This window comes from Melopsittacus undulatus, chromosome 1 (assembly GCF_012275295.1).
Source record: "Melopsittacus undulatus isolate bMelUnd1 chromosome 1, bMelUnd1.mat.Z, whole genome shotgun sequence".
NCBI classification, from domain to species: Eukaryota; Metazoa; Chordata; class Aves; order Psittaciformes; family Psittaculidae; genus Melopsittacus; species Melopsittacus undulatus.
Genome location: NC_047527.1, coordinates 11,695,091 through 11,721,132, shown reverse-complemented (window position 1 = coordinate 11,721,132; position 26,042 = coordinate 11,695,091). Strand labels below are relative to the sequence as shown.

Here is a 26,042-nt window from a genome sequence, read left to right as displayed (position 1 = left end):
GAACTTATGACTGTTTTTTACCTTTCTTTTTTAATAAATAACTTTTTTGTTAGTGCCCATAGAATTAATTTTGAGAAGTTTGAAATACTTCCAGATGAAAATAATTAAAAAAAAATACCTTAAAAATGCACTTTGACTAAAATCCAGGTTTTATGACATGTTTGCATTTACACCAGTATTATCCAGCCCGCTGACACTCTCGTGAAGAATGAAGATTATAATATGTACTGATTAAATTCCAAGAATTTAAATGGGAATGTTTGCTTTATCAGGCAGAATCACATGGAAGGCTTGTGTGTTCCTTTTGATTCCTGATACTAAGACCTACAAAATTTCATCCTTTGGAAGACAGGCAGAGGTTGGTTGTCCAGATTGTAGAGTTAGAATATTTTTTATTGTACTTTTAGTTGATTAATTTTTTTTCTTATTTTCTCATTCCTTGTCCCCTCCCTCCCCCACCATTTTCTCTCAAGAAGGAGGAACTCGTAATAGCCTTACGGGAAAGAGATAAAGGAACTGAGATGCTCCAAGTCTGATTTTGCTTCAGGCTAGGAATAATTATGCTTTCAAGCTGGCATTTGCACTGTGGCCTTGGGCAAGTCGTTGAAGTTCACTAGGCGTCAGTTTCTCTTCTATAAAAAGAGGTGTCAGGAGTGCTTTGAGAGGATGTAGGAACCTCTGAATATATCAAACTCCTCCATAGATACTAACTTCTGTTGTTGGTTGTGGAAATTATGTTGCAAGAGTCTAGAAATAATACGAGTCTTCTGTTACGGTGGTAGGTAAAAAAAAAAAGAAAAGGTAGGAGATAGAAAAGGTGGGATATAGGTAGCCAGGAAAAATATGTGTGCAGGGGAAATAAGAAGCAGCAGGAAACAACAGCCTTGCAAGGATGGCATCCTTACCTTTTGTAAATTAACAAATAAGAAATATCACGTTTCCAAGAACCAGGTGATACAAAGTGGTTTGAACTATTAAAGTATACACAGCGGACTAAGTGAAGATGTGCACTTACTTAGATGAAATTTATGAGTGGATCCTGCAGCCATGTCTATGGCAGGATAGTCTGACATCTGTTTGTGGGTCAAAAAATAATACTATGTAAAGAGAGAAAATATTACATGGATTCAAAAAACGTGCTACTAAAACTGCTCATGGAAAGAAAATTTACAGTGAAAGCCCCAGTCCAGTGAAAGTGACAGAGACTCCATCCCACCTCTGAATAAGCACTTCAACCTTGTATTTTCTTTCTTCATTGGCTTTGTTTCAGTTTTCAAGCACTGGCTGTTAGATTTCTGTCTGATAGTCAGAGAGCCCAGTATGTTCATAAATCTTTAGGATGGTGCTTGTAGGTCATGAGCAATCAGCTTTAGCATCTCTTACTTCAGATTTGCAAGTTGAGCTGTTTTAGTCGGTCTCAATGCAAGTCGCACTTTCCAGACATTGAGTAATTTGTGTTGCTCTTTTGATGCGCGGATAGACTCCACAACTAGTTAAAGTTGTAAAGTAGGTATGCTTTTATTCAGTGCTGAGGTGCATGGGGATCGCTCCTCCAAAGCATGCACACCTCAGGGTTGTTCTCCCTTTACTTTTATTCTCTTAAGGTATACATAGATATGAGGCTGCTCAATTTGCCTATACATATTTAGTATCTATCCCCGCTTCGTATTACAATGAGCCGGAAGGTCCTTTGCACCTGCGCAGTGCCCCTTCTGGTCATGGGCAGGGGTCTCAGGATGAAGTAAATGAGTCTTCCTCTTGTGGATAGGGGTCTTCAAGATGAAGTAAATGAGTCTTCCTCTTCTTAAACTTTACACCTTTTAACCTTCACACATGGCCTTAGGGTCTGGTCGGTGCCCAGTCTGCTTCTCCCCTGCTTCTCAGTAGGACCAAACACCTGTGCTTTTGTCATGATCTTAGGGCTTGGTCGGTGCCCAGTCTGCCTCTCCCCGGCTTATCAGCAGGACCAATCATCTGCTTCTCCGCCTCCAGCAGTAATCAATGCCTTGGCAAGATGGCAATGGCAAGTACTTAGGACAGACAATACTTTTGTTTAAGCAAAGGAATTCCTTTAACCCCCTTGTACAATTTCTCTGTATTACCCCCCTGTACATTGGTTACCCGTGTATCACTTCCTTTGAAATACTAAAAGAGCTTATTGAGGGAGAATGCAATTAGCAGGATTTAGTCTCATGCTTGTTGGTCTAGAAAGAGCCTTTGTCTGAATCATACACTATGTGCTATATGAAGATAGGGATTCATCTGCAAAATTGTCAGCATACAATCACCCCCTTTAAAAAAAAAACAAATTTAGAACAATCCCTGTGCCCCTGTTTAGATGTTAAACAAGGGCCTGACTCTCATCATTGAGCACCATACAGCACAACTGTCTGTGTAGGGCATACAGTAATAGCCAGGTAACCTGCCATCTATCACATTGCTTCCCCAGTCACTCTTTCAGGTGTTTGCATTAGGCTAGTTCCCAAATTGCACTACATAGCAGTTACTGTTAATGAGCTTATGTAATCTGTGTTATTGTAGTTTCAGTTTGGGGCTTTTTATGTGTGTTAATGGACCTTTATGCCAATAAAAGAAGATCAGCAATCATGAATCTGTTATAGCTGCTATTACATAAAAGGATGGGAGAAAGTAGAAGGTGGTCCCCAAAGACCATGATCACTGGAAGATATCACTGATAAAGAATCAAAAACCAGACTAGCAAGTGCTCAGGGGAAAAAAAGAGCAGGAATGGGGAGCTGTTTGAGGTGGAAGAGAAGGGGAGAGGAGCAAGTGGTAAAGAAACATGTGTAATAGAGGAGGAGAGGTAAGGAATAAGAAAGCCACAGCAAAAGGATTAATCAGGACAGTATGCTGATCATGCGCTAGATGACAAAAAAGATTTAAATGCTTTCTTAATGATGTTTTTTTCCATTTAAGCAACTTCTGTAGTTTCCACAAAGGTGTTAGCTTTTGCAAATGGGAAGGGTAGTCTGGCATATAAATAGAAGGAAGACTGGTTCATGGACTGAAAATGAGAAGAAATAGATGGTCTTTATGATTAATCACACAGTACAGTTATTCAAGATATAAGAATATATGAACCTTCTTACTATTTTGGCATTATCAACAAATGCCATAGAGTGCTCTGAAATATGTGTGTGCGATAGCACTTAATAGAAGGTGACAATTTCAAACTGCTAAATACTTAACAAAAGAAGCCAGCTGGCTTAAGGAGAAAGTAGCAGATGAAAAGAACACAATTCAAAGAAGTGTTCACACATTAAGGAAGTATTTTAACAGGCTTTCCCCAGACTGTAAGTGGGAATGGAATTATACATTGCATGTAAATGTCAAGTGACAATAATATCTTCTGAGTTAAATCAACCTTGCAACCTCTTTCCTATTTTTCTTAAGCAGATGAATAAAGTTTAACTTGTGATTTCCTTACTAATCATCTTAGTAAGCAGTGGGTGAGGAGACTTCTTACTGGATGGGTAGATTAATGTGACATTTTCATAAGACTTATTTTTTTAAGTTTATTACCTGTGGGTGTGGATGTAATTCACAGCTGTTTTTTAAGTGAATGAGGTATGCCATAACTCACTCTGGATTTCTTCAGTATCTTTAGATTCTCTTATCATAGATATCATTCAGTATCATAGACTCTCTTATCCATGCATTGTTGGAGGTACGTAGCGTGCCTTGGTGTCTCAAGGCAATCAAGACTTCTCCATTGAACATACTTATTTTAGTGCACAGATTTGGCCCAATCACTTTTATAGAAAACCAGATTTTAGATTGAGCAGTATTCAAAAGCATATTGGTATCAAGGGGAGACAATTCTCTCAACTAGTACACGTCAGTTACACAAATCTCAAGCATAGTCATATGGTTCTGAATTTAACTTCTTTTAATAACACAATGTCTGATAGCTGTGTGATACTTCACCAGTTCTGTTTAAGCACTGAACAGAGGGAGCCTTCTACTTTTTCCTATCTAGTTACAGAACATTTCCACACTCTGTTTCAATTTATATTCCTTTTTCTTTCAAAACTACCCCTTTAAATGCCATGAGGCCCCCACAAATCTACTTATTTCCTACTACAGACAAAGATAACCGCATTATCTAAAAACATGCTGAGAGACCATCATCTGTGGTGTACTGTAAGCCATCAAACAAATTCCTGTTTCCTCTCAAAATTGCAAGTATTTGTGCATATGTGAGAGACCCGGGGAATGCAGAATTGCATTGGCCTATTTTGCACCGAGATGTGCATTTTCCACATGATGTTTCTTCCTGCTCCTCATAGCAGGAGAAATTTTTGTATGAAGTATGTTGGAAATGAAATTCCAGCAATGGAAAGATTTAGCTCTGTCACTTACCAGTATGCAAGCAACAGAATGAATGCCACATAGCAGTAATCCATGCCAAAAAGAGGAGATCTGCCAATTCACAGAGAGGTTTTATGCAAAGGAGGCCTGCTAGAGGCAGAATGAATTGCTGGTTTTCATTATGCTTGCAGTTTGTGTGCAGTCTTTGCCTTGTCTGTGTTAAGAGGATTAGGTTGTGGGTTGCTTTTCTTGTGTTAGGTTTTGTTTGTTTGTTTTTTCATATTGAGGAATTATGGGCTCTGTAAGTCCTAGCTTTGTTACTGCTGCTTGGTTAGCACTTCAGGTACATAGCAATAGATGATTAATGCTGGACTGGATGTTTGTGGAGCATCACTTGACCTTTGCTTGCATGAGACACTGGTTTTCTAGACTCCTTTAGTTTAACCTTGTGTTCTGTCTGTTAGCTCTCTTCAACAGAAACTGGAAAATATCCAAAGCATATGCAAGTATTTATCTTTACAACAAACTTTGGAGATGATATTTACATCTCTTTCTGCTCACCTTCCCCAATTCTAATAACCTAACCAGACCAGTGCTTCTGATCTAAAAATTCAAAACTTTCCATTGTTAGCTGTATGTTTTGAATCTGATTTATCTTCTGCTTATTCCTTTATGTATGGGGATCAGTGTCTGTTGTAAGACACATCACTGCTCAGCCCACACTGGTGTAGAATGTGGAGTTCCCTGCTAGCCAGACTTGTCTAAAAATCTGACTCTAAAACTGGGTTGGTTTTCCACCCTGAGCAGCTTGTTGCTGCAGCTGCAATACAGCGAGTGCTCCAGCTATTAGGTGAAGTCCAGCCTTGCTCTGTCTGTGGCTACTCATTAGCTCTCTTAAATTCTTAAGTCAGTAGTGCCAAGGGTTGTGGAAGCAGAAATATAAAAACTTAGAAGGGAAGACTGTGTGGGTTCAGAGAAAAAAAGAAGTTATGTTTGGAAGTATCTGATCAAAATACTTGACATTTAAAAACCAGGCATATTTTGGCGTTTTTCCTCCCTCAGCTGTTTCATGTTAGGTCAATAATGTTAGATTTTGAGTGCTGGAAGAGTGTTCATTTGTGTCTGCATGAAGCTGTTGCTGTTGGTTGTGGAAACTTAGTTTGGGTTCTGTGGGTATTTTTGGTGTGGAAATAGAAATAACTGACCACTGAACTGAGCTGAAATAACTCAGTGCTGGGTTGTCTTGAAGTGAAGGATTATCTTGCTCTTTACCTTCCTGTTTGATATGTGTCCTACTGCTTAAACTTGTCCTAGAGCTCATGCACACTGCAGGCTGCTTGTCAGGCTTTGCTTGCATTAGAAAGAACAGCTCGCTCTGTTTTAGTGGGACCAGTTTGTTGAGTAGTTCGTGCACAAGCACTAGTACTGACACCTGAAGTATGAAGGGAGTATGCAGCGAGGGACCGAGAGTGAGACTGCCTCTGTACTGAAACTGCACCCACAGTCCTACGTCATGGCCCTGGTTTCTGGCCAGGCCATTGATGATGCAGCATGTGCCTCCTGTTTCTTGTGGTGCCATATGCAGCATGTCTAGTCTATGCAATTAGATTTTGAATTGGCTCTATCTGCACCAGACTCGGATATTATGGTAGCTTGAGCCCAGACCTGAGATAGTTGTATTTACTGAAACATTATATCTGATTAAATAAGCTCTGATGAGGGCTTGTTGCCTTGGTCTCTGAGCTAGACTGCTTCTAATTGTGAACAGAGAACTAATGTTTATGAGAAGTTTGAAGGTCTTGGATGGAAAGGGTTTATTTTCCTTTCTTTAATGACTTTTTTTACTGAAATGTCTTTCCAGCCCATTTCCTCTTTCCCTCAAATGGTAGAAATTCCAAGTAACTCCTGCATTTAGTGTAATGAAGGTGCACTTTGAATGAGCTTCTCTGAGATGAGAAATGTAATAGGTTCATTAACTCAAACACAGTTACTTTTTGTGAAAAACCTAATGGTATTGTTCACTGCTGGATAATAACAACTGTGCCTTTTATTAGAGACAGACTTGCAATGCACACTAAAATATTTATCATCCACCTGTCAATGCTATTTAAAATAAGGGAAGAATTGGCTATTGACAACAGAAAGCATTAACAGTGTTGACTTGTAAACAAAAAAGGAGTGTGTATCTCTGCAGAATTAATAATGTGCAAGTAGAGATCTTGTTTAATACAGAAGAAATTGTGCTTCTTATAAAGAAAATTCTGACAAGTTGGAAATTAACTTGTTGTAATTGTAAGAAATAATAAAAAAGTTATTTTGCTGCATTCCTTTCCAGTGGAAATCGGTGATAAAGCAGCCTGTGAATCTTTTATGGAAATTGTAAATGCCCATTAAACATCTTGAAATAAAACAATGTGAAATAGTAGTTTTAGAAAGCATTCTGAGCGCTCAGAGAGTTACAGTTACAACATCTTAACGAATATTTCACTGTTCCTTGGGGGGGAAAATACATCAAGAACATTTTTGACCGGATTCTAATATTACCATGTCAGGTTCTGAGAGGAGGGTGTGGGGACAAGGAGGACAGCACCAGACCCTTGTTTTTAAATACTCCCAGCCCTCCCATCCCTGCTTCTGAGGAAGGCAAGGTCAGCAGCAGCTCAGGGCTCAGAACTGTGCTCCACTGTGTGGTGTAGACATGCCCACGCCTCCACAGGCGAGAAGCTTCTTAGTCATAGGAAAATCCTTTCCCATTAAAATTATTAGTGAATGTTGTTTTCAGCCTTGATTTCATCATACATTGAAATCCACTGAGAGGCAGACGTATATATAGATATATATATAGTTAGTAAAACAGAGGGGGTTTTGTTCTTTGTTTTGTTAGAGATTTGTCAGGTTTCTCTGTGAAGATAACATGTGCCTTTTACTTGCTTAGAAAATACAGGTGTGGTTTCGCTACCTTTTTCTTGGCGAACAAGTTGGACCAAGAAGTTATTCCACCCCCCAACCCTGCACTGCTACAGTTTGCCACCCCCTCAACTGTCCTGGTACAACTTTGTATATGTACACCTCAGATTCAGTTATATGTGTTTGGGTTTGTTTGGTTTGGTTTTGGAGGACAGAATGCTCTTTTTAGCTTGGATTGTGTCATTAATGCAGTCTATAATACCATCCCATGAAAAGTCGTATTATACTAGCTAAGGGGCAGTAGAGCAGAAACAGAGGAACAGCAAGAATGAATGCCTGGGGAGGGAGAGCTTGAGTTGCTTCTCAAAACTGTTGCATCTTCTAAATGCTATATCCTCCATTCAGTGCTTCTGCTTACTATCACACTGTCTTTATTAACTTCAAGTTGGTCTTTCTGCAAAATTAAGCAGGTGCTAATTGGTAAGATTAAGATTAACCTTGCTGTCACCTTGGAATTCAGTAAGTGCAGAGGAGGTGCTGGTCAGGTGCTGGTCTCTTCTGTCTAAAGGGAGGGAAATAGCCCAGGAATTGTATGGGCTTTGATCATGGAATCATAGGATTGTTTGGGTTGAAAGTGACCTTCAAGATCATTTAGTTCCAACCCCCTGCCATGGGGATCCAACCCTGCCTTCCACTAGACCAGGTTGCTCAAGGCCCTGCTCAACCTGTCCTTGAACACTGCCAGGAAAGGGGCATCTATAGCTTCTCTGGGCACCCTCTTCCAGTGCGTCGCTGTCCTCACAGTAAAGAATTTCTTCGCTATTTAGTCAATCATCCATCCATTTTCATTTGGGGAAGTGTGTAGACATTACCTGTATTCATGTGTGGGTGCCAAAAGTGTGGCATCAAATACAGAGGTTACAGTAGCAAAAAATACGTAGCTATGATACAAAGACCTTTTTCTCTTTTTCTTCCATAGCAAACTGTTTATTTGTGAGGGATTAGTTGATGGCTTTATTATTTGAGTACCTCAGCTGAAATGAAACCATCTCTATTGGTGTTAAATAATATTTTACTTTGAATTTTACACAGCAAAGCACGTCAGCACATGTTGGAGTGTTTTGCTAAATCAAACTCTCTATGAGAACCCTGTTTATTTCATTAGGAATTACCACAGTGTCAATAGGTGTTTGAAGGTATTGCCCTTCTTTATGTTGCAGTCTGTTTGGATGTTGTGGCAGAAATATCTGGTAAGATAGATCTTTGTTACTGCTCTCAAGTCCAAAGTGGGATCATTATGACTTTTTAGCTTTCCCCTGGTAGTCTCGAATTAAGAAGAAGTACAGTAAGTTGCTTTCAAAAGCACTGTTGGCCTAGTTCGGCTGGCGATGGGGTTTAAGAGAGTTTCATGTTGAGCAAAAGTTTCATGATTGTTATAGAATAATATAGTAAAGTATTTTCACAAGGGCTTAGTAATACTGAGTGCCTCAGCTTCTGTGTGCCCACTCTGAGATGACTCTGTTTTCAGAATTTGTGTGGCAGCCACTCGATGGAAATGCTGGCCCTTGACAGGTTTGAAACAGTGCATTCAGCAGCCAAGACGGGTGGGCACTCAGACCCTGCGTCTGTTCCTGTTGAAGTTCTGTCTCTACAATATAATGTTCCTGGGTTTCATTTCCATGGGATTGGCAGAAGCCTCCTAGGTCACTGAATCTTATCTCTTCCCATTTCAGACTGTCATAGCCTAGAGGGAAATTGTTTGTAACACAAGATGAGGGTGTTTTTTGTCATGTGTAGTCTGTAACCTAACACACACTCTTGGCTCATCTTACTTAAAAAAATAAACCAGAACAGGGAGAAATGTATAATTGAACATATTTTCCAGTCATTTGCTGAATAAAAACAAATCCAGACTTAAAAGTGTGGCATTTTGCTTTCCCAGCTAAAATCTCAGAAGACTTAACTCAGGTACAGCAAAATACTTGACCTGAATCCAAGTATTGTGGTTTGATTTGTAATTTCTTAATGGAAGCCAAATGGAAAAATAAGATGGAACTTTAGTCACAAGTGATAGTTCTGGTGCAGGTGTGGGCACAGTCAGGTAATGGTGGTGTTCTGTGCTGGTCTTTGCTTTACAAGTCCCACACTCATCTCACTTTTATTCTTTCAACTCAGATTTTTTTCATTGATAGAATATAGGAAGCTCTGATTCAGTTTCCTTGTTTGCTTGAGAGGACTTGAACTTGGACTAACATTCAACCATCTTCCAGAAGAATAGAGATAAGGCTGTTGGATATTGAAGAATACCACAGAATCACAGGCTGGTTGAGGTTGGAAGGGACCTCTCCCTGCTCAAGCAAGGCCACCTAGATTAGGTTTCTCTTTCTCTCATTGATGTAATTTCATTTGGAAGACTTACCTACTTTTCATGGGCATCTAGGTGGAGGTATTGGTCTGAAAAATCACTTGTGCATGCTTGGTCTCCTGACTCTGGGTGTATGAAAGCACACTTTATATGTGGTTGTTGGCACTCCAGTCAGCTATAATTTTTCTTCTCTTATGAATTGCAGTCGATTAACAGCCCTGTCCAAAGGGCTCCATGGAGATTTTGGGGCACTCTACTTTCAGATGTTTCTCTGGTTTTAAGAGGACACCTGCATTGAGGAGGTGAAATTTGTTTTGTCTGATCTATTTATGTTCCTCTGTATAAATTCTAATTTCTTTTAGTTTAGAATTTTATGTTGTAGCATTCTGCTCTTTTTTTTTGCAGCCTAATAGATAAAATATGTTACAGGTCAGGGAGATGAGATTTCCTAAGAAACGTCCTTTGGTGTGAGTTTTCTGAAGAGCTGTCTCTGGATCCGAAGGAGAAGTGAAAATGCACCCTTGGTGCTGCAGGAGCAGTCAGTCTCCTCCTTAAGTTTCTCTTGGTCTGTATAGTCTGAAGTACCGTGGTAGGGTTCAAGTATATCTAGAGAGAGGAGGGAAACATGCAGTGATTTCCTACGTAGGTCTGTATCCTCTCACTTACTGAGCATCTAGACAGTAGAGGGATATCTTGCTGCTGTCTTTTCAAAGTGTTTTGTGAATCTATTCTTAAAGAGAGTGGGTTGGTTGATGGTTTTTCTCAAGATGCATTGTCCAACTTGAATTACCGACAGTTTTGAATAGACCAAAACTGGGGGCACAGAGGGTGTCTTTGCACTTTTGGTGTTGAAAATAAAGTACTTGCTAAAAGCAACAGCAAAATTGCTTAGCTGTATCCTGAATTAAGAATGTATGTTCTCCTCCAGAGCATGGAACTAAATCAAAGAGTTGGGGAGCTTGTGTTCCTCTGCTGTCAGCAGTAACGTGAAACCTGCTGGCACAGTGTGTATTTTATCTGCTCCTGGTGCGTATGAAGACAACTGCCTACTACTGCTGTTGCTATTGGCTCAAGTGACAGATGTTTGTGTTGCATGTGTTTTAAAAGTCTGAAATCTACTGTCAAAATTTATGGGCAATGGTACACCATTCCTCCTCTGCCTTGAGTGCTGGGAGAGCCTGATAGAAAAAACAGTGTGTAGCTTTGAAAGTCAAATTGATCTAATATGCAGTGCAAGAGGCATAACTGACTTTGTCCTGTTTTCTTTACATTGAAAGTTTAACTTTTGTTAGCCAATACTATAAAGATATGAGAGTGTATAGAGATGTATTTATGTTAATACATGTTGTCTGTTCTTAAGCATTCACTTTAAGGACTGTTATATTTCTAGACATAGATCTTTCCTGTAATTTTATGGTATTCCAGACTATTTTGTATTTGAGATACTCACTTCCACCACAGACTGCTTCTTTGAATTGCTGTGTATTGGCTGCAGGATGGCTGTAATACCGTAAATAAGCAAATATGGAAATTGTAACTTTTGCAGAGAAAAAGAGGTACTTCTGATAAATTTTGTGTTAACTTGGATATATACAGGGAACTCAAGTAAATAAGAACTCACACGTTAGAAGGAAATGCAAGTTCTGGAAAAGTGGTTGGCATTTTGGGAGAGTGTTAATGTGGGGAGTATTAAACCGGCACTGACTTGACTCTATCCTGTTATTGCAATTTCTGTTTTAACACTGCAGGGTTCATAATATGTAACCCAGCCCTGATTGATTTCAGTTTGAATCAGCAACAAAGCACCTGAGCATGATCAGTTTGGTCTCATTGGAAATGAGGAATTGAACTCTTGCTAGTCTCTTTATGTAATTTTGTTATTTAATATCTAGGGAGACTTTTCAGAATAGTATCCTTGTTTCCATGATGAAAAGGGATCATAAAGTCCCGCAAGCTGGAATTCATGAAGCGTGCATATTCAGCCAGCTAATTTTGAGATGATGCACATGAGCCTTTGAAAATGAAAATTATGGCCTTGGACTGGGCTTTCTGTGAGTAAAAGATGTAATATTGCAAAATGTATAATCTCTGGGTGGTGAGGGTAAGGACTTGTGGAGAAATGCTTACTAAACTCAACATATTTAGCCTAGATAACAAGGAAACTTAACTATAGTATGCAACTTCGATGGTATTTTGTGGCAGTAGCTAAAAGCATATGCAGAGGGTTTGGAATGCATTCCTCAGATACGAATTAGGAACAAGATTAGGATAAATTTTGATCAGATAACAGAAAGGCACTGATCCAGCCTTTGATTTTGGTGTTGAGCTGGGTTGTTGGCCTGCAGAGTGCGAGGTCTGAGTACTTTGGAGAGTTAGCTGGCTTTGTAGCTGGAGTCTGGCTGGAGGCTATTCAGCAGATAATGTGGTTGCAGTCTGCTGGAAGACATTGCTTTGAATCTCTTTTCCATCAATCTCTACTGCCCTCCCTGCAACTGAAATAAAAGAGCAGAGGGCTTGCAGAGTGTATAATGGACAGTGCCCGTTGAATCTTTCAAAAGCTTTATATGATTATTAAATTTTGATGCTTCTTGATATTGTAGTGCTGTTAAACTAACGGGTTGGTGGGATTTGGGAGAGTGAGTTGTAGGACAGTGGAGAGGAGCGATGCATCTTTAGAATCATAGAATCATAGAATGGTTTGAGTTGGAAGGGACATTAAAGCTCATCTAGTTCCAACCCGCTGCCAGGGGCAGGAACATCTTCCACTGGAGCAGGTTGCTCCAAGCCCCGTCCAATCTGGGCTTGAACACTTCCAGGGATGGGGCAGCCCCAGCTTCTCTGGGCACCCTGTGCCGGTGCCTCAGCACCTTCATAGGGAAGAGCTTTTCCCTTGTATCTAATCTAATTACTTTTCCTTTTCCCTCATTTCTTGTTCCCTGTTAAGATCAGGTCAGCGGGTGTGTTCTGATAAGTCTGTGGTGGAGTTTGTTGTAAGGAAATGTTGAAGGTGCTGGGATCCGTGCCTCAATGAGCTGTAAAACTTTATATCCCCACTCAGTCACCCACAGCTTGTCATCATGTGCACCCAAGCTCTGCTCTGCATCTGCTCCTTACCAGGGAGGGGCAGAAGTGCTCTGAGCTCATCAGGGGAAGGGAGAGCATGGTGGGAGCAGGGCAGCCATGCTCAGCCAGTTACTGCACTGTGTAATGTGAGACAATGAGAGGTTTTTAAAGACAAGTAGAATAGCCTGTAATATAAGTTTTCTTTTAAATCCTGTTTAGGACATGGGGAGGTGAGTGGCTGGGAACAACATGAGAGATTTTCTCTTAGCTTTCAGCACTTTGGACTATGGATTGAACTGCAGATAGAAAATGGACTCTAGTATCTGTCAAAGAACAGAAATAGGGAATGGAGAACAACTGACCTGTATATAGTCCTTCTGATCTATCTTTATATCCATAACACCTTCAAGGGCAGGCTATGATCATGTGTTAGTGACACATTCAGCACTTGTCCAGTATATATGACATACTTCATGTGCGTGAAAGAATAGCAACTGAGAAACAGCACTGAACACCACAGGGACTTAAAACAAGCCAGTGGATAGGTGGAATGGTCAGTACATGAAGAATGTAGGGCAGGATGTATTTACAGCTAATATCCCTCATATCTGAGCTCTGTTCCACCCCTTTGAGCTTTATTTTAATGCATCTCTCAAGTTGTAACATTATTATTCTTTACCTAAAGCTTTTTGTAACTTTTAGGAAAGAGGGCATTAATACAGCTCTCTTGGTGTTTAACAATGCACTTCTCTTCCCCTGAAAAATAAAAGGTTTAGGCCACAGTACTTTCCTTATGTCGTGGATATGATTCATTTTGGCCATGGGAGGAGAATGACAGTTACTTGCTACACAAACCTTTCCTGTGATTCATGGGGTGCCATTTGTGTCAGCCTTGAAGGAGGCACTTTATATGCTTCCTAGCAGGAAGGAAAAAGCGCATGATCATAGTTGCCAGATAGGATATGGAAATTGGGTGGGAGGGAAGGGAAGGGAAAAGGGAGAGAGAAATGCTGATTATTCAGAAGAAAATTGCAGGAATGCCAAGATTGTGTCTGCAACATCCATTCATCTACTTAATGAAAAATGGATACATACCAAGCCTGTATCTAATTAAGGGAAACATCACGACTCTAATTGCCATGTTCACAAAATAGTATGGCTTATTATGTAACTTTTTTGTGTAAATACATCTTAGCGCTTTTCCTTCTGTCTCCTGGATCCATCTTTTTTTCATATGGTAAAAAGCTCCTGTCCCTCGGTGATGTGTTTCAGCAGCACATCAGATTTTGCTCTCAAGCTGAGACAGCCGTATACAATGCTTTATGTCAGCTTTCTGCAGAGAGAGATTTCTGTGCTCTAGCATATTAATATAGTTAGCAGCTTAGGAAGCGCACTAGCTTGCCAGATCAGAAGACATTTTCTTCACAAACAAAAGTAATTTAAAAAGCTATACCATGATCTTCTGCCTCAAATTAACGGCACAGATTTGCTACTTAAACTCGTTTTAAAGAAGAATACTCCATGAAATGGCAACCCCTACTGCCGCATGGCAGATTCGGGGGCTCATTCACAGCTTCCAGCTGCTTTCTGCTGTTTTCTCTTTACCTGGAAACTGCAGGGTAGGAATAATGGGAGCAGAAGGAGAGGAAATTTGTGTTTCTATCTTCTAAGGGTAAGGGGCTCATGGCTGGCAGTCTCCCTGCACCTGGCAGTGTTTGGTGTGGTACATTCATGTGTCAGGAGATACAGCTGTGGCTGTTCAGCCCTGTAGCATCTGTGAAGGGTCCTTATCCAGCTAGTAGATGCACAGCAACATTAGAATGGGAAAGCAGAGGTGTAGTTAGAGAGGAAAGGAGTGAGATTAGGAGGAATGCAGAAGAGAATAAAAGTGGATGTAAATTACTAAGCACATGTCCGGTATTCATTGATTTTCACTGGCAATTAAAATTTTACTGCTTGATTCACCAGTGCTATTCAGTATCCCATTATTTCCTGTGTTAGAAAATGCTGGCTCTGTTTTGATTTTGCAGTAACTATGTTTATTGGGGATAAGGGGTCTAATTATAGCTCTGAACTATACTGTACTGAGAGGGCATTTAAGTCTCTTCTGACTGTTTCTGAGGCAGTGTGATGAGTCATGAAATACAACTTTTGCAGAAAATATCCCGATTGCCTAATGACTAGGTGTTGGTAGATGAAATCACACACATTCTCTCTTGTTCACATGAAACCAGGGAAGTGTCTTTCTGAGTAAGCTGTTTGTTCAAGTTACCCAAGAAATGTCAAGGTCCACAGTTGCAAAATAGGCAAAAAGTATATGCCGAAGAGTTTGAAAGCACCTGCTGTGCCTTATAGATGCTTTAGATATTCATGGCATTAATACTTGTCTCTATATCTGCAAAGAAAAAAATGCTGCTTGAAAACAATATAACTGATCATCCATGTACAATATATTTTGTTTTGCAGATGATGTAGAGGATGTTAACAGCATGGAAAAAGTCATGATAGAATTTGCTACAATGGACAGAGAACTTAATCATTATATAAGGGCAATTGAAGAAACGGTGAATCAGGTAAACTGACACTTAGGCTGAAGTTATGAAAGCATGTCCTCATTTAAACATTATCTTTTAATAGATACAAATATTACATTGGAATACTACATAGTCAGGAAGAGAAATCTTTGACAGTGATAAAGTACTGAAGTTGCCAGTACAACTGTTCATTTTTCTAACCAGCTCTCATGCTCTGTGATGCAGTTTCTAATTGCTCCCCACAAATCTCCTGTACCTGTTGGGATATGGGATAAGCAGTGCTTCGGGGATGACTGGGGATGTGTAGTTAAGACACCATAGTCTCAGCTGGTACCTGCTTCGTGTACTGCGGAGGATGGAAGCTGCATAATGAATGAGGCAGCTGATTTCAGGAATAAAGTGGTTGTGGCAGTGGGAGCCTGGTTTCCGGAGCCTGGTTTCCAAAGCCTACCTGCTGTATGAATGCCCTGGTTCTTAATAAAGGGTGAGCTTGTTAATCGTTTGCTCAGTCATCAAGAGTCTCGTTTGCTCCCTGACAGCCCGTGTGTGCAAGAGCTGTCTCATTCCAACACGTCTGGGGGTTGCTGGCTCATTGAGCATGATGGCAGTTGCGCAGCAGGTGCCGGGGCAATGTGCATGGAGCGTGGGGAGCGCGTTTCTCCCGTTTTGCCGTTCTCGGGCAGAACGCGACGTCGAACTAAACCCCGAGGGCAGGGACGCCGGGGGGGGGGGGAAAGGGGTGGCCGCAGCACTGGCCACTAGGGGGCGCCGCGGTTGCGCTCCCCGCGGGCCGCGTTATGCGGTGTCCGGCGCGGTGCTGGGCTGCCTGATGCTCTGCCGCGTGCTCGACTCTGTGGTGCCCGCACGCATCCCCCCATCACCACCATGGCAGCCGTTCCATCGCCGCCGTCCCCTCGTGGTGCCTCACGGCTCTCCTCCTGTCAGCCCCTTCGTTACCGGTCCCGAGCTGCCGGACTCGGCTCTGTAACCCCGTTACCACGATTCCAGTGCGCGGCCGCTGCTCTGTCCTTCCCTGACCACCCTGGAAACGGCTCCTGAGTTTGCTCCTTTCTGACGGTCGCAGCCTGGCCATTGGCAGGCAGGTATTGGAGGTGTGTAGGCTCCACGGCAGATCCAGGGGTTGAAAAAGTCGGTTTCGGTGCAGTCTGCACTTGATCAACTCGCTTTTTTGGGCCACATCGTGCTTGGAAAATGCAGGTTTCAAAGTGGCTGATTTTAGTGTCTGCAAATGGACTTTCAGGTGTGAGTTTTGTATGGATTTATATTGAAAAGGCAAACCCCTGATTTCCCTTGAAGATGTGGAATCAGTGTTCTGAAGTAGGTTGAGCTTTTCAATTAAATCTGTCTTGCTTTTGCTTTTTTGCTATTTTAAAAACAAAATCAGGAGAGCAAAGCAATGCATTTTCCAGCAATTCTACTCTGAGAAATGCCTGCGTGGGATTTATTTCATGGAAAGGTTTTCCTTTAATAAATCTTTTAAATCACCCTGAGTCAGACACTTAACTGAAAAATCTTCATTCAGATAATTAAATATTACACGTTTAAAAGGAGTCAAAACCTGTGTCTGCATCAGCAGATGTCGGACAGCATTAAGTACAGTGTTCCCCATGCAGTCTTTAAATGCACATTTAAACTTAGATGTCACCATAATTGCAGACTTCCAAGTTTATATTTGTCAGAAACTGGATGAATCAGAACTTTTTCCTTTTATTTGGATTATCCATGGTTTTTAAAGCGTTCCTAGTAAAACATAACGTAGTCCTCACATCATTAGAAATTAATGATGTGTATCCAGACTTGAGTGAAACCTAATAGGTTCATATTTTGATTGCAAGCTATTAACTAAGTGACGTGTTATTGTTTCAAGTGATTTTCAACAGTGTGACTTCTTTTATTGTTCCTGTGTGTAAGCAAGACACTTTCTTCATCCTCAGGAATATAAAGATTAAGCCCATGCTTTCACCATCAAAGCACTCAAATCCTGTTTACTTCAGTTGCGTTCACGCAGGATCTTTTAAGTTAAGCAGAGGTTTAGCTGAAGGTATTTTTGTGGGTGTAAGTAGGGCAATGGTACGTTCATGACCTCTAGGACTGGATTCAACAGTATCTGCTGTGTGCATATCTATACCTGTGTGCAAAAAATGTAAAGTCCTGGAAGGGTTGGATTTTATTTTTCCTCCCTTTTTCCCTAATGTAGCTCATTTATATGTGACATTTAAGTGTCAGACACTCCTCCTTGCTTTGCTAAAACAAGCTTCTTCCCAGTTCTTTAATTCCTAACGTTTTAAAAATGCAGCTCCAAGACATTTAACACATTTGAGAGTCTACGTGGATTATAAAGTTAGTAATGGCTAATCTATTAGCCTCTAGCCACACTTCTCCTATCTCTGCTTCATACCTTGCATTAGGGAATTCTCTGTACTTTCCACTGCCAGGATCCTGAGCAAACCTTTATGAGTAAGAGTAAGAGAAATAAACTTCTGCAGTAGAACAGATACATTCTGTTCTCTGAAAAATAACAGCTAGTGCTTTGTTTTGGGAGGATAGGTACGTGCCATGCCTCTAGAACTGCACAGGGTATCTCCAGCTACCTGTCAGAGGCAGCTTAAAATCCACTTCTGGGAAACAGAAACCGTTGCTGAATTTAGGGCTGCACCTGGAGGTAGATGTTTAAAGGCTCTGGTTTAAAATAACCTCCACTGGCTTGCTCCCTGCTTCCATCTGAATTCCTTACCTGAGGGCTTTCTCTGGGGAGCCACAGCAGGTCATCCATTGTCACAAGCAGTGTTTTTTTTGTATGCAGTGTTAACAGTATTTATCTGAAGCTGCAAAACCTATTTTATGTGATTATTTTGTGAGTTTGTATGTTGTCATTTTTCCTGGTCTTTAGTTTCTTCGTACAGCAGTGAATCTCAAAGTGTGTTGTATGCTGTGTTTCACCTTCTGATTGCTTGCTTGTAGTGAAACGTCCAACTGGATGGTAGGAAGATAAGGCTACAGAGGCAGTTAAAATTCCTATTTTATTAATTTATTATGTGTACCTTTAAATGCCATTGACAAAAAGATGATACTGTACCACAGAAGTACAACTATTAACTAGCATGAAGTAGTCACATGTTTTTAAAAGCCAGGGTTTTTGCTGATTGAGGCTGCAGTAGGTGGAAAGCAGAAGGTGAAACACACCAGCATCCTCTTCTGGTAGAATCAGCAGCCTGTTGAGCAAGAAATGAGCAGTTGAATCACCCTGTTTCCAACAATAGACTGTGGGAAATCCTTTGTTTGGGGAAACTCCCTGTGCCACTGGATTTTCTTATACCTGTGTAATGACTGGACTCCTACTGCTGCTTCTTTTTTTCACTTTTAACAGTTATGTTACAATAAATTACCCAACATTTAGGTCCTTTCCATGCGGTCTCAACAGCACTTTTATGTTTAGTGTAACAACAAAAGACTGATGGAGCTGGAGGATCTCTTGGAGACTTCTTTGTACTCTTGCAGAAGACCCAAGTGATCGGGACCCAAGCTGACTTAGCCAGTTCAAGTGTCCCCAGCTCTGGGAGAGCTCTCAAGTGGCCAGAGTGCCAGCATATTGCGCCTGCTTTCTCACTCCCACTGTGCTCTCTGGGTTAGCAGGAGTGTTGGTGGTGAACTCTGATCGCTGTATCAGCTCTTCAAACATTCGGCTTGTTTGGGACTGTAAAACCTGGAGTAAATTTTCTGAAGTCCATGGACTTTTCTAAATGAAAGGAATCACAATGTATTTATTGCACACTGGTCTAGAGAACAAGGAAGGCATAGCAAACTTTGCAATGTTGCGTTATTCCTGCCTCTCTTCTTCTGCAAGGAAGGAGAACCTGGGCTGTATTGTTTCTGTTGGAGGTGACAGCAAAGTGCTCAGTGTGGCAGTGGCATCTCTGGCAGAGATTGCGTCGAATTTCCTCTTGCAAGTTTCTGCTTTGCCAAACATCAGTTTGTCTTGCTCGAACTGTGTCTGCCTTTTGCTAAGCCTGGGTGCTGTGAGGGAGGGTAAAATCTAAAGCTGAGTAAGGTGGAGGAAAAACATGCATGTGTTTAAGAAGAATTTGAAGAGCCAGTTTAAGGATGCACAGAGTGGGAAAAGGCAGGGGGAAAGGTAAAGGACATGGATTTAGGAAGTCATGAGGTCATATAGAGAGATGAGGAAGAGACTGTTTGAAAGAGTGCTGGGAAAGAGGTGGTGTTTTGCTGGAACAAAAAGATGGGGATATTAAAAGCTGTATTGGCGCTATGTTTGATCCCTGTTCTGCTCAGAACAGCATTCCCATGTTGTTTTAGGTGAGTCATTTCTATCAACATGTCAGTGGCTGCTGACATCTTTGTTTTCTGATTGTCCTGCATGGAAACTGATTTGGACAATTATAACTGTAAATTAGATCAAAGGTAATTATAGTTGGAATACGGGAAGTGAGATTAAACATGTTCTTTGTTGGGTTTTATCTGTAAAACTACATACAACTGATGTAGGTGTATGTCTTGATAGAGTTTGATATATAGATGTGTTAGTCATTCATGCCTGCGTGACTTCACACCTTGTCAAGTGATCAGTCTTCCTTTGGCAAAGAGGAGGAGTTCCTTGCACCATGTTCCTTGTGTGAGAGCAGTTTTGTCTCTACAGAATATACAGGAACTACTTTTACATTTGTTTTGTATTTTTGATAATAGTTCCCTTTAGATGAGTTCACTGGGCAGGGGACAGGAGGGGGTGCTTGTTCACTTTGTCAGTGATTTAGAGCAGATTACGTATTATCTTCATGGCCAAGTGTGTAGGATCTAATCCTGCAGAGGAACAGTTCCCTTCAGTGATGTAGGTCATATTCATTCCAAGTGTGCAGCTTGTGTGTGATCTAAGTAGCATCTGCAGAAAAGGAACGAATCCTGTTTGAAACTGCTGTACAGCAAAGTCCATGGGCTATGTTTGACTTGCAGGCTATTTAGAAGAATTCCTGTTTTGTCACTTAAAACTCATTACGTAATGCTGTAGTGGCTTGGACAGTCTTCCTTGGTCTCAGAAAAATGAAAGGGAATAAAGATAGTATCTTTATTACCTGACCTCTGCCAGCATAACTGTGTTGGCCACAGGTCCTAGTGGAGAAGGTTCTGCCAGTGTAGTCAGGTCATCTCTTTCAACAAAACAAACTAAAGCAACAAAACACTTTCTGTAGTGGTAGTGCAGTGCGGGTTTGGAAGGAATAGCGAGGTCAACCAGGGCATGTGATTCCACCCAGCTCCCATTCTCCTTGGTGGCGGTAGAACTAATGCGATGACCCAGTCCAGTCTGTGTGGCAGATACTGACAGTGTCATCAGTGACCTCTGCTGCCTGTAGAGACAGGGCTGTGCTTCAGAATCAGTTTGACACTTAGTTTTCTTTAGGGCTAAGTAACAGGCAGACTCCGAGTCCCATGGGATTCATGTGCTTCAGTTGGTTCAGGACTCTGACAGTGACTGACACTGTGATACCCATTACAGCACTGTCAGTGAAACAATTTTTGACATGGGACTTGCGAGTTTCATAGCACAAACAGCCTTGTTTGGTGCTGATGCTTTCCTAATGAGCACTTTGCTCTTCTTTTTCTTCTTGCTGCACTGTCATGACAACATGTTTTAGGACAAAATCTGCTGACAATACCCATATCTGCAACTATGACCTTTACTGTACTAGCTGAGTTCAGAGTGTTTGCTCTCATACGTGCAGGGCATCAGTGCTGCTTGACTGAAATCTTGTGTTCTAGCCATGAATATTTTGAGACCCTCTTTTCATCAAAAAAGTCCTGGTGCACAGAAATAGCTCAGGAAGATGTTTGTGGAGTGTGCTGCCATGAAAAGGAGTTCAGTGAAATGGATGTATCTTTTCTTTGACTGTTAGGAAAGATGAAAGAGCTGTTTTAATCTTTCACTGCATTTATCCTGACTATAATTGTAGAAGGAAACTATCTTAAAGTTCACTTACAACATACTCATGGGAGTGAGTCAGTCCCCTCGTGAAAGGCATTACGTCTGCTCAATGTCTTCTCTCCCATGGAACAGTATATAGATTTCTGGAGAAATTGCTTATCTTTAAAGTTTTTGTTAACAATGCATGTTTCCTTGGCCATTATTTTGGTACCTTGAATAACTAGAATTGCTCTCTACTGCTTTTTTACTTGCTAGCTACTAATGAAGCCACTGCAGACTGATAATTCATCTTACAGAATTTTAGAATCATAAAACGGTTTGGGCTGGAAAGGACCTTAAGATCATCTAGTTCCAGCTCCCTGCCATGGGCAGGGGTGCCTCACACTAGACCATGTCAACCAGGAGTGTCCAACCTGGCCTTGAGCGCTGCCAGGGATGGAGCATTTACCACTTCTAAGCAAAGTATGGGCATTGTATCAAATCTGTGTCAGTTTTCAGACAGGCTAATAGGGGAAAATAGTATGTCACTCTATAGTTATGCCTCCGCATATATGTGATGCTATAGGACTGACTAAAACTTTTAGAGGCAATTTGCTAGCTATGAAGTTCTTTAACTTTTTAAAGTTTATTCAGTGCAAGTTCGTTGATGTAATTCAGAATGCTCTGTCCTACTGCCATCTCCAAACAGTAATTCAAACAATATTGCCCTGTTGTAGGCATGTTCTCCATTTCCTGCAGAAACTGGGACAAGGATGCATTTCAACACATTTCTAATATTTACTTTATAATATTTACTTTGCTTTTTTTGTGTCTGTCTCTGTATGTGTTGGGCTCAGCATTTGATGGAAGCCACTTCTTTGTTTTCCCAGAATTAGTAAGCTGTGTGTATAGTTCATTGCAATAATATGTCAGAGTCCACAATTGATGAGCTGCAATAAAAATATTGTTTGAGTGAGCAGTATATAAAGAAGTAGGAGTAGTGTTTTATTTCATGTGGGTTATATAGCACATCCTCAGTAGTATGTCTGAGTGTCTCATAGCATGCATGAAAACATGTCCTGCTTTTTAGAGACTAAACCCTGGCAACCCTTGCACAAGAACATAGGTTTGTTTGTCTTCACTGTGGTTACTTTGTCAAGCTAAACATTCTCCTAAATATTTGCAGTGTCAACACTGCAGTTGCTGTAATGGCCCGTGGCCTGTGTGGGGAGGAGTGGGGCAGCAGGGGCAGCACTGCTGGTTAGCAGAGTGAGGATTTGGGGGAGAAGAAATGTTCTGGACCTAGGGCCATTACATGAAACTGGGAGCTCCATAGGCAAACTGGCAGCAGGGATAGTATTTAGAACCACAATGCCAAAGAAATCCTCAGAACCCTGGAGTAGTTGGAAAGCTGTGTTTGTTATGCTGGGCAGCAGTGCTGCCCAGAAGGTAACAAAACTAGCTTGGCCTTAAGAGGACTGGATACTGTATTGAGCTCTAATAGCAGCCTGTGTGGTTGACCTTGACAAATTGTTTTACTCTGTGCCCTGGGCTATGCTCCCATGTTCATTAATACCACTTTTGTACAGTACCAAATCACCTGGTAGCACACTCTCATCACATAAGCCAGATCACATGATACCATGTTTATGCTGGCAGCGTGCTGGTTGCAGAAGGACAGACGCTACCTGATGGAGCAGAACTCAGTGTAAAATTAGCATTGGCAGGGTGGGTTGCACTTAATCAGTGTGTCATGCAGCTGTGGTGGTTTTGATCTTGCACTAGACATAGTGAAACTGAATTTACTGACTAGCTCAACCACCAGCTCAGTCATGTGGACAGCATCCCCTATCTCTGTCTGGGAAGAGATTGTTTTTTTTGTATCTGAAGCAATTTGAAATCAGTTTTTTTAATGATTTTATTTTAATACTAGGGATTGTACTTGGCAGTCTGTACTGTTTCTGGAATTCCAGAAGGTCACAACAAAGAGCAACTGAAAGTCTTTGTGGTTTGGATCCCTGCTTTTCTAGGCAATGTCTGCATGTCGGAGTCATCAGGAGTTAACACTGTCTGGTGTAGTTTAGCCAAGAGGAAGAAGATAAAATTATGAAATGGAATGAAAGTGTAAATTAAAAGGCCATCTGCATCTCAGGCCATGGAGTATTATTTGTTTTGTTGATGAAGCTTATAACTGGCAACGCTGCAGTTGTAGTTTCAGTCCATCAGTAGTGAAAACAGTCTGTCAAATAAACCAACTCATCTAGAAAGCTCCTGCTGACAGTCCAGGGACTTAAATGCTGGGCCAAGGGGCGGGGGGTGGGCGCTGAAGATGGGATGATGCTCAGCAGCAGGGGTTTAGGCTTGGAATTAATTTCTCCTGTTAATTGAACACACCCAAGTTGATCAGTGTCTTTGGGGAAGCAGTCCTGGGATGCTTTCCCTAAAATGTCTCGCTCCAAATGTTCAGTGTTGTTTTAATTAGTGTAATTGCTTCCAGAAATTATATGTTGGGTATTTTAATATTCCTCCCCCTAAAGTTTAAATGTTTGGTCACTCATTTAAAACCATTTACGCTTTCTTCTAGTATGTTTTTTAACTGACCTTATCAATAAAAATACTCAGTTACACAGATTTTCCCTCTGCAAAATTCTTGGCAGCATCATAAAGAATCGCAGATAAAATGTTGCTTACAGCATTAACTAGATCACACTTTTTTGTGGCTGCTACTACCCTGAATTTGTTTATGTTAAACAATTTCAGCTGAGAAGGAGTTAGTAGAAGTTGCTACTCTCACTCCTTACTTCCTCATGGATTACTTGGGACTTCGCTGAGCCGTCTAATACTGGGCGTAAGCAGGAGTGTGCATGCAACAAGTGACATGTAGTTTAGAATATACCAAATTCTTGAGTCTTCATAATGGGGTTGTTCTGAATGTTTTAACTTTCACAGACCTGCATATTTAGGGCCTTTGTTAAAATGGGAAGAACTGAAGATTTGTGGAACATTCCTTTGTTTTTGTTTTTGATGTTGGGAGTTAAGAGCAGCTTTTTGATGTTTATTTCGTTGAAATATATAATGGATTTCTCATGATTTTTAACACATGTGCTCCACCTGCTCTGCAAATGTTGAATTGTCTTTCTCACCTTTCATATTGCTCCTGTTGATGGGAGGTAGTGCTTTGATTTCAAGGGAGCAGCATGACTTCTTTGTGATTTGCTGCAGTATATAACTGCCTATTTTAGTGCTTACTAAAATAATAATTAAAAAAACTGCTTAATAGCATGTATGCATTTTATTATCTTTCCAGCTTGAGTAGAGGTTTCAAAAAGGACCAAAATCCTGCCAGAAATCAATACCAGATGTCACGGTATCTCCCAAATGTGGCCCCATTGGTGATAACCTACTGTGAGTTATAAACACTGTTTGATAATAAAGGTTGGCAAGTTGGGCTCATTTCTGGGCTCTCATCTTACTTAACTAAGTGCATTGCCCGTGTAAGCTGATTTAACCAGCTGAAGTATTTCTCTTATCCTTAGACTCATGTGTTAACACCGACAGTGAATGAAACATATTTAAAACGAAGGAAGAAAATGAGTGTGTACATCAGATACACTCCAGACTTCCTTTTAAAGTGTAAATTTCCCATGTTATGGCGCACTCACACATACTACACCTGATAAATTCCACAAAACCAGAGAAAGGAAAAACTGGGTATTGTTCCTTCTCTTAACTCTTTTGTCTCTTTTCAAATGTTTATGCCTCACTGCATTGTGAACAATTCACAGTGTTTATTCAACTAGATGCTCATCCTCTGGTCAAAGCCGTTGTGATGCTGTTTTTTCCTCAGCAGTTTGTTATTTGGGGAGAGGAGAGGACAGTAAAGACTTGGATGCAATGGTGAGTTTACAAGGAATGTTGGGAGATGGCAACTTGAGCAGGGAAGCCTTACAGGGTGTGGTTTTGTGGTCTGTGCTAATTGTTTTAATGATGAAGTGTGGGCTGAAGATGAAATGTTTCTCTATGGATATTTTTATGCTTAGTTGGAGGTGATCAAGGGATACAGGTAAAGGCTGGGCTGCACTCGAGTCAGTTTAGTAAAACTGTCTGTTGAAACAGGGCGTTCCTGGACTTAGCTATGAACACCACCACTGTGTGCTCTTACGCCCTGCAGGGCAATCCCACCTTCCCACTGCTGTCTGCTCAGTTTCGCTGACTGTTGGAGCCACAGCCCTCATCACTACCTCTTTTCCATAGAGTTGTGTTGATTATGTTCGTTTGGTGGGCAACTCCTCCTCCTCTCCTCTTGCTTCCTTCCCCTCTTACAGCCTGCTTAGGCTTTAGAATCCTTTTCTCATCTTATTTTGACCAAAGCTAGAGTTGGCTGTTATTAGTTGCTGGCACTTGGAGAAGATTTACAGAAGCATTGCTTTTTCTCCCGTTCACACAGTGCATAATATCTCTCGGCAGACAAAGTCTGAAAGAGCAGTGGAGATCTGTGAACAGTGTCTTAAGAGAAGATATATCCATGAGTTGGATTTGCATAGAGCTGCCCCATCAGTTACAACGATGTGTCTCTGCTAACCCTCGATGAGCTAATTAGATCTGATTGTAGCTAGTCCTCCTCCTTAATCTACCACAGGTTTGTATATGACTGGCCTCCTTCATCAATCAGGCTTATAAACATCTATCAGACAAATCCCATCAACCAGGTTAATATGCACAGCATAGATAACTAGAGTTGTAACATGTGTTACAGCTCAGAGTGAACTTATACTCAGCCATTTCAAAACCCCACAAAACTCAAACCCCAACTCCTTATATTAGTCCCTCCTTGTAATAGTTATTTTCAATGGTTATTTGTCTGTTAATTTTTTAATATAAGGACAGTGTTTTATGTTAAGGAGAAAAT

General features: G+C 41.0%; 1 protein-coding gene across 2 annotated transcripts in view; it reads left to right on the top strand.

The window, feature by feature from the left end:
- The window catches only part of NSMCE2 (NSE2 (MMS21) homolog, SMC5-SMC6 complex SUMO ligase), a 131,055-nt gene that overhangs the window by 13,931 nt on the left and 91,082 nt on the right, over nucleotides 1-26,042 (top strand). For both annotated transcript variants that reach the window (XM_031044446.2, XM_031044445.2), the window contains exon 3: nucleotides 15,134-15,240. In XM_031044446.2, coding sequence (XP_030900306.1) covers nucleotides 15,134-15,240 — 107 coding nt within the window. The remainder of the gene's footprint in view (nucleotides 1-15,133; nucleotides 15,241-26,042) is intronic.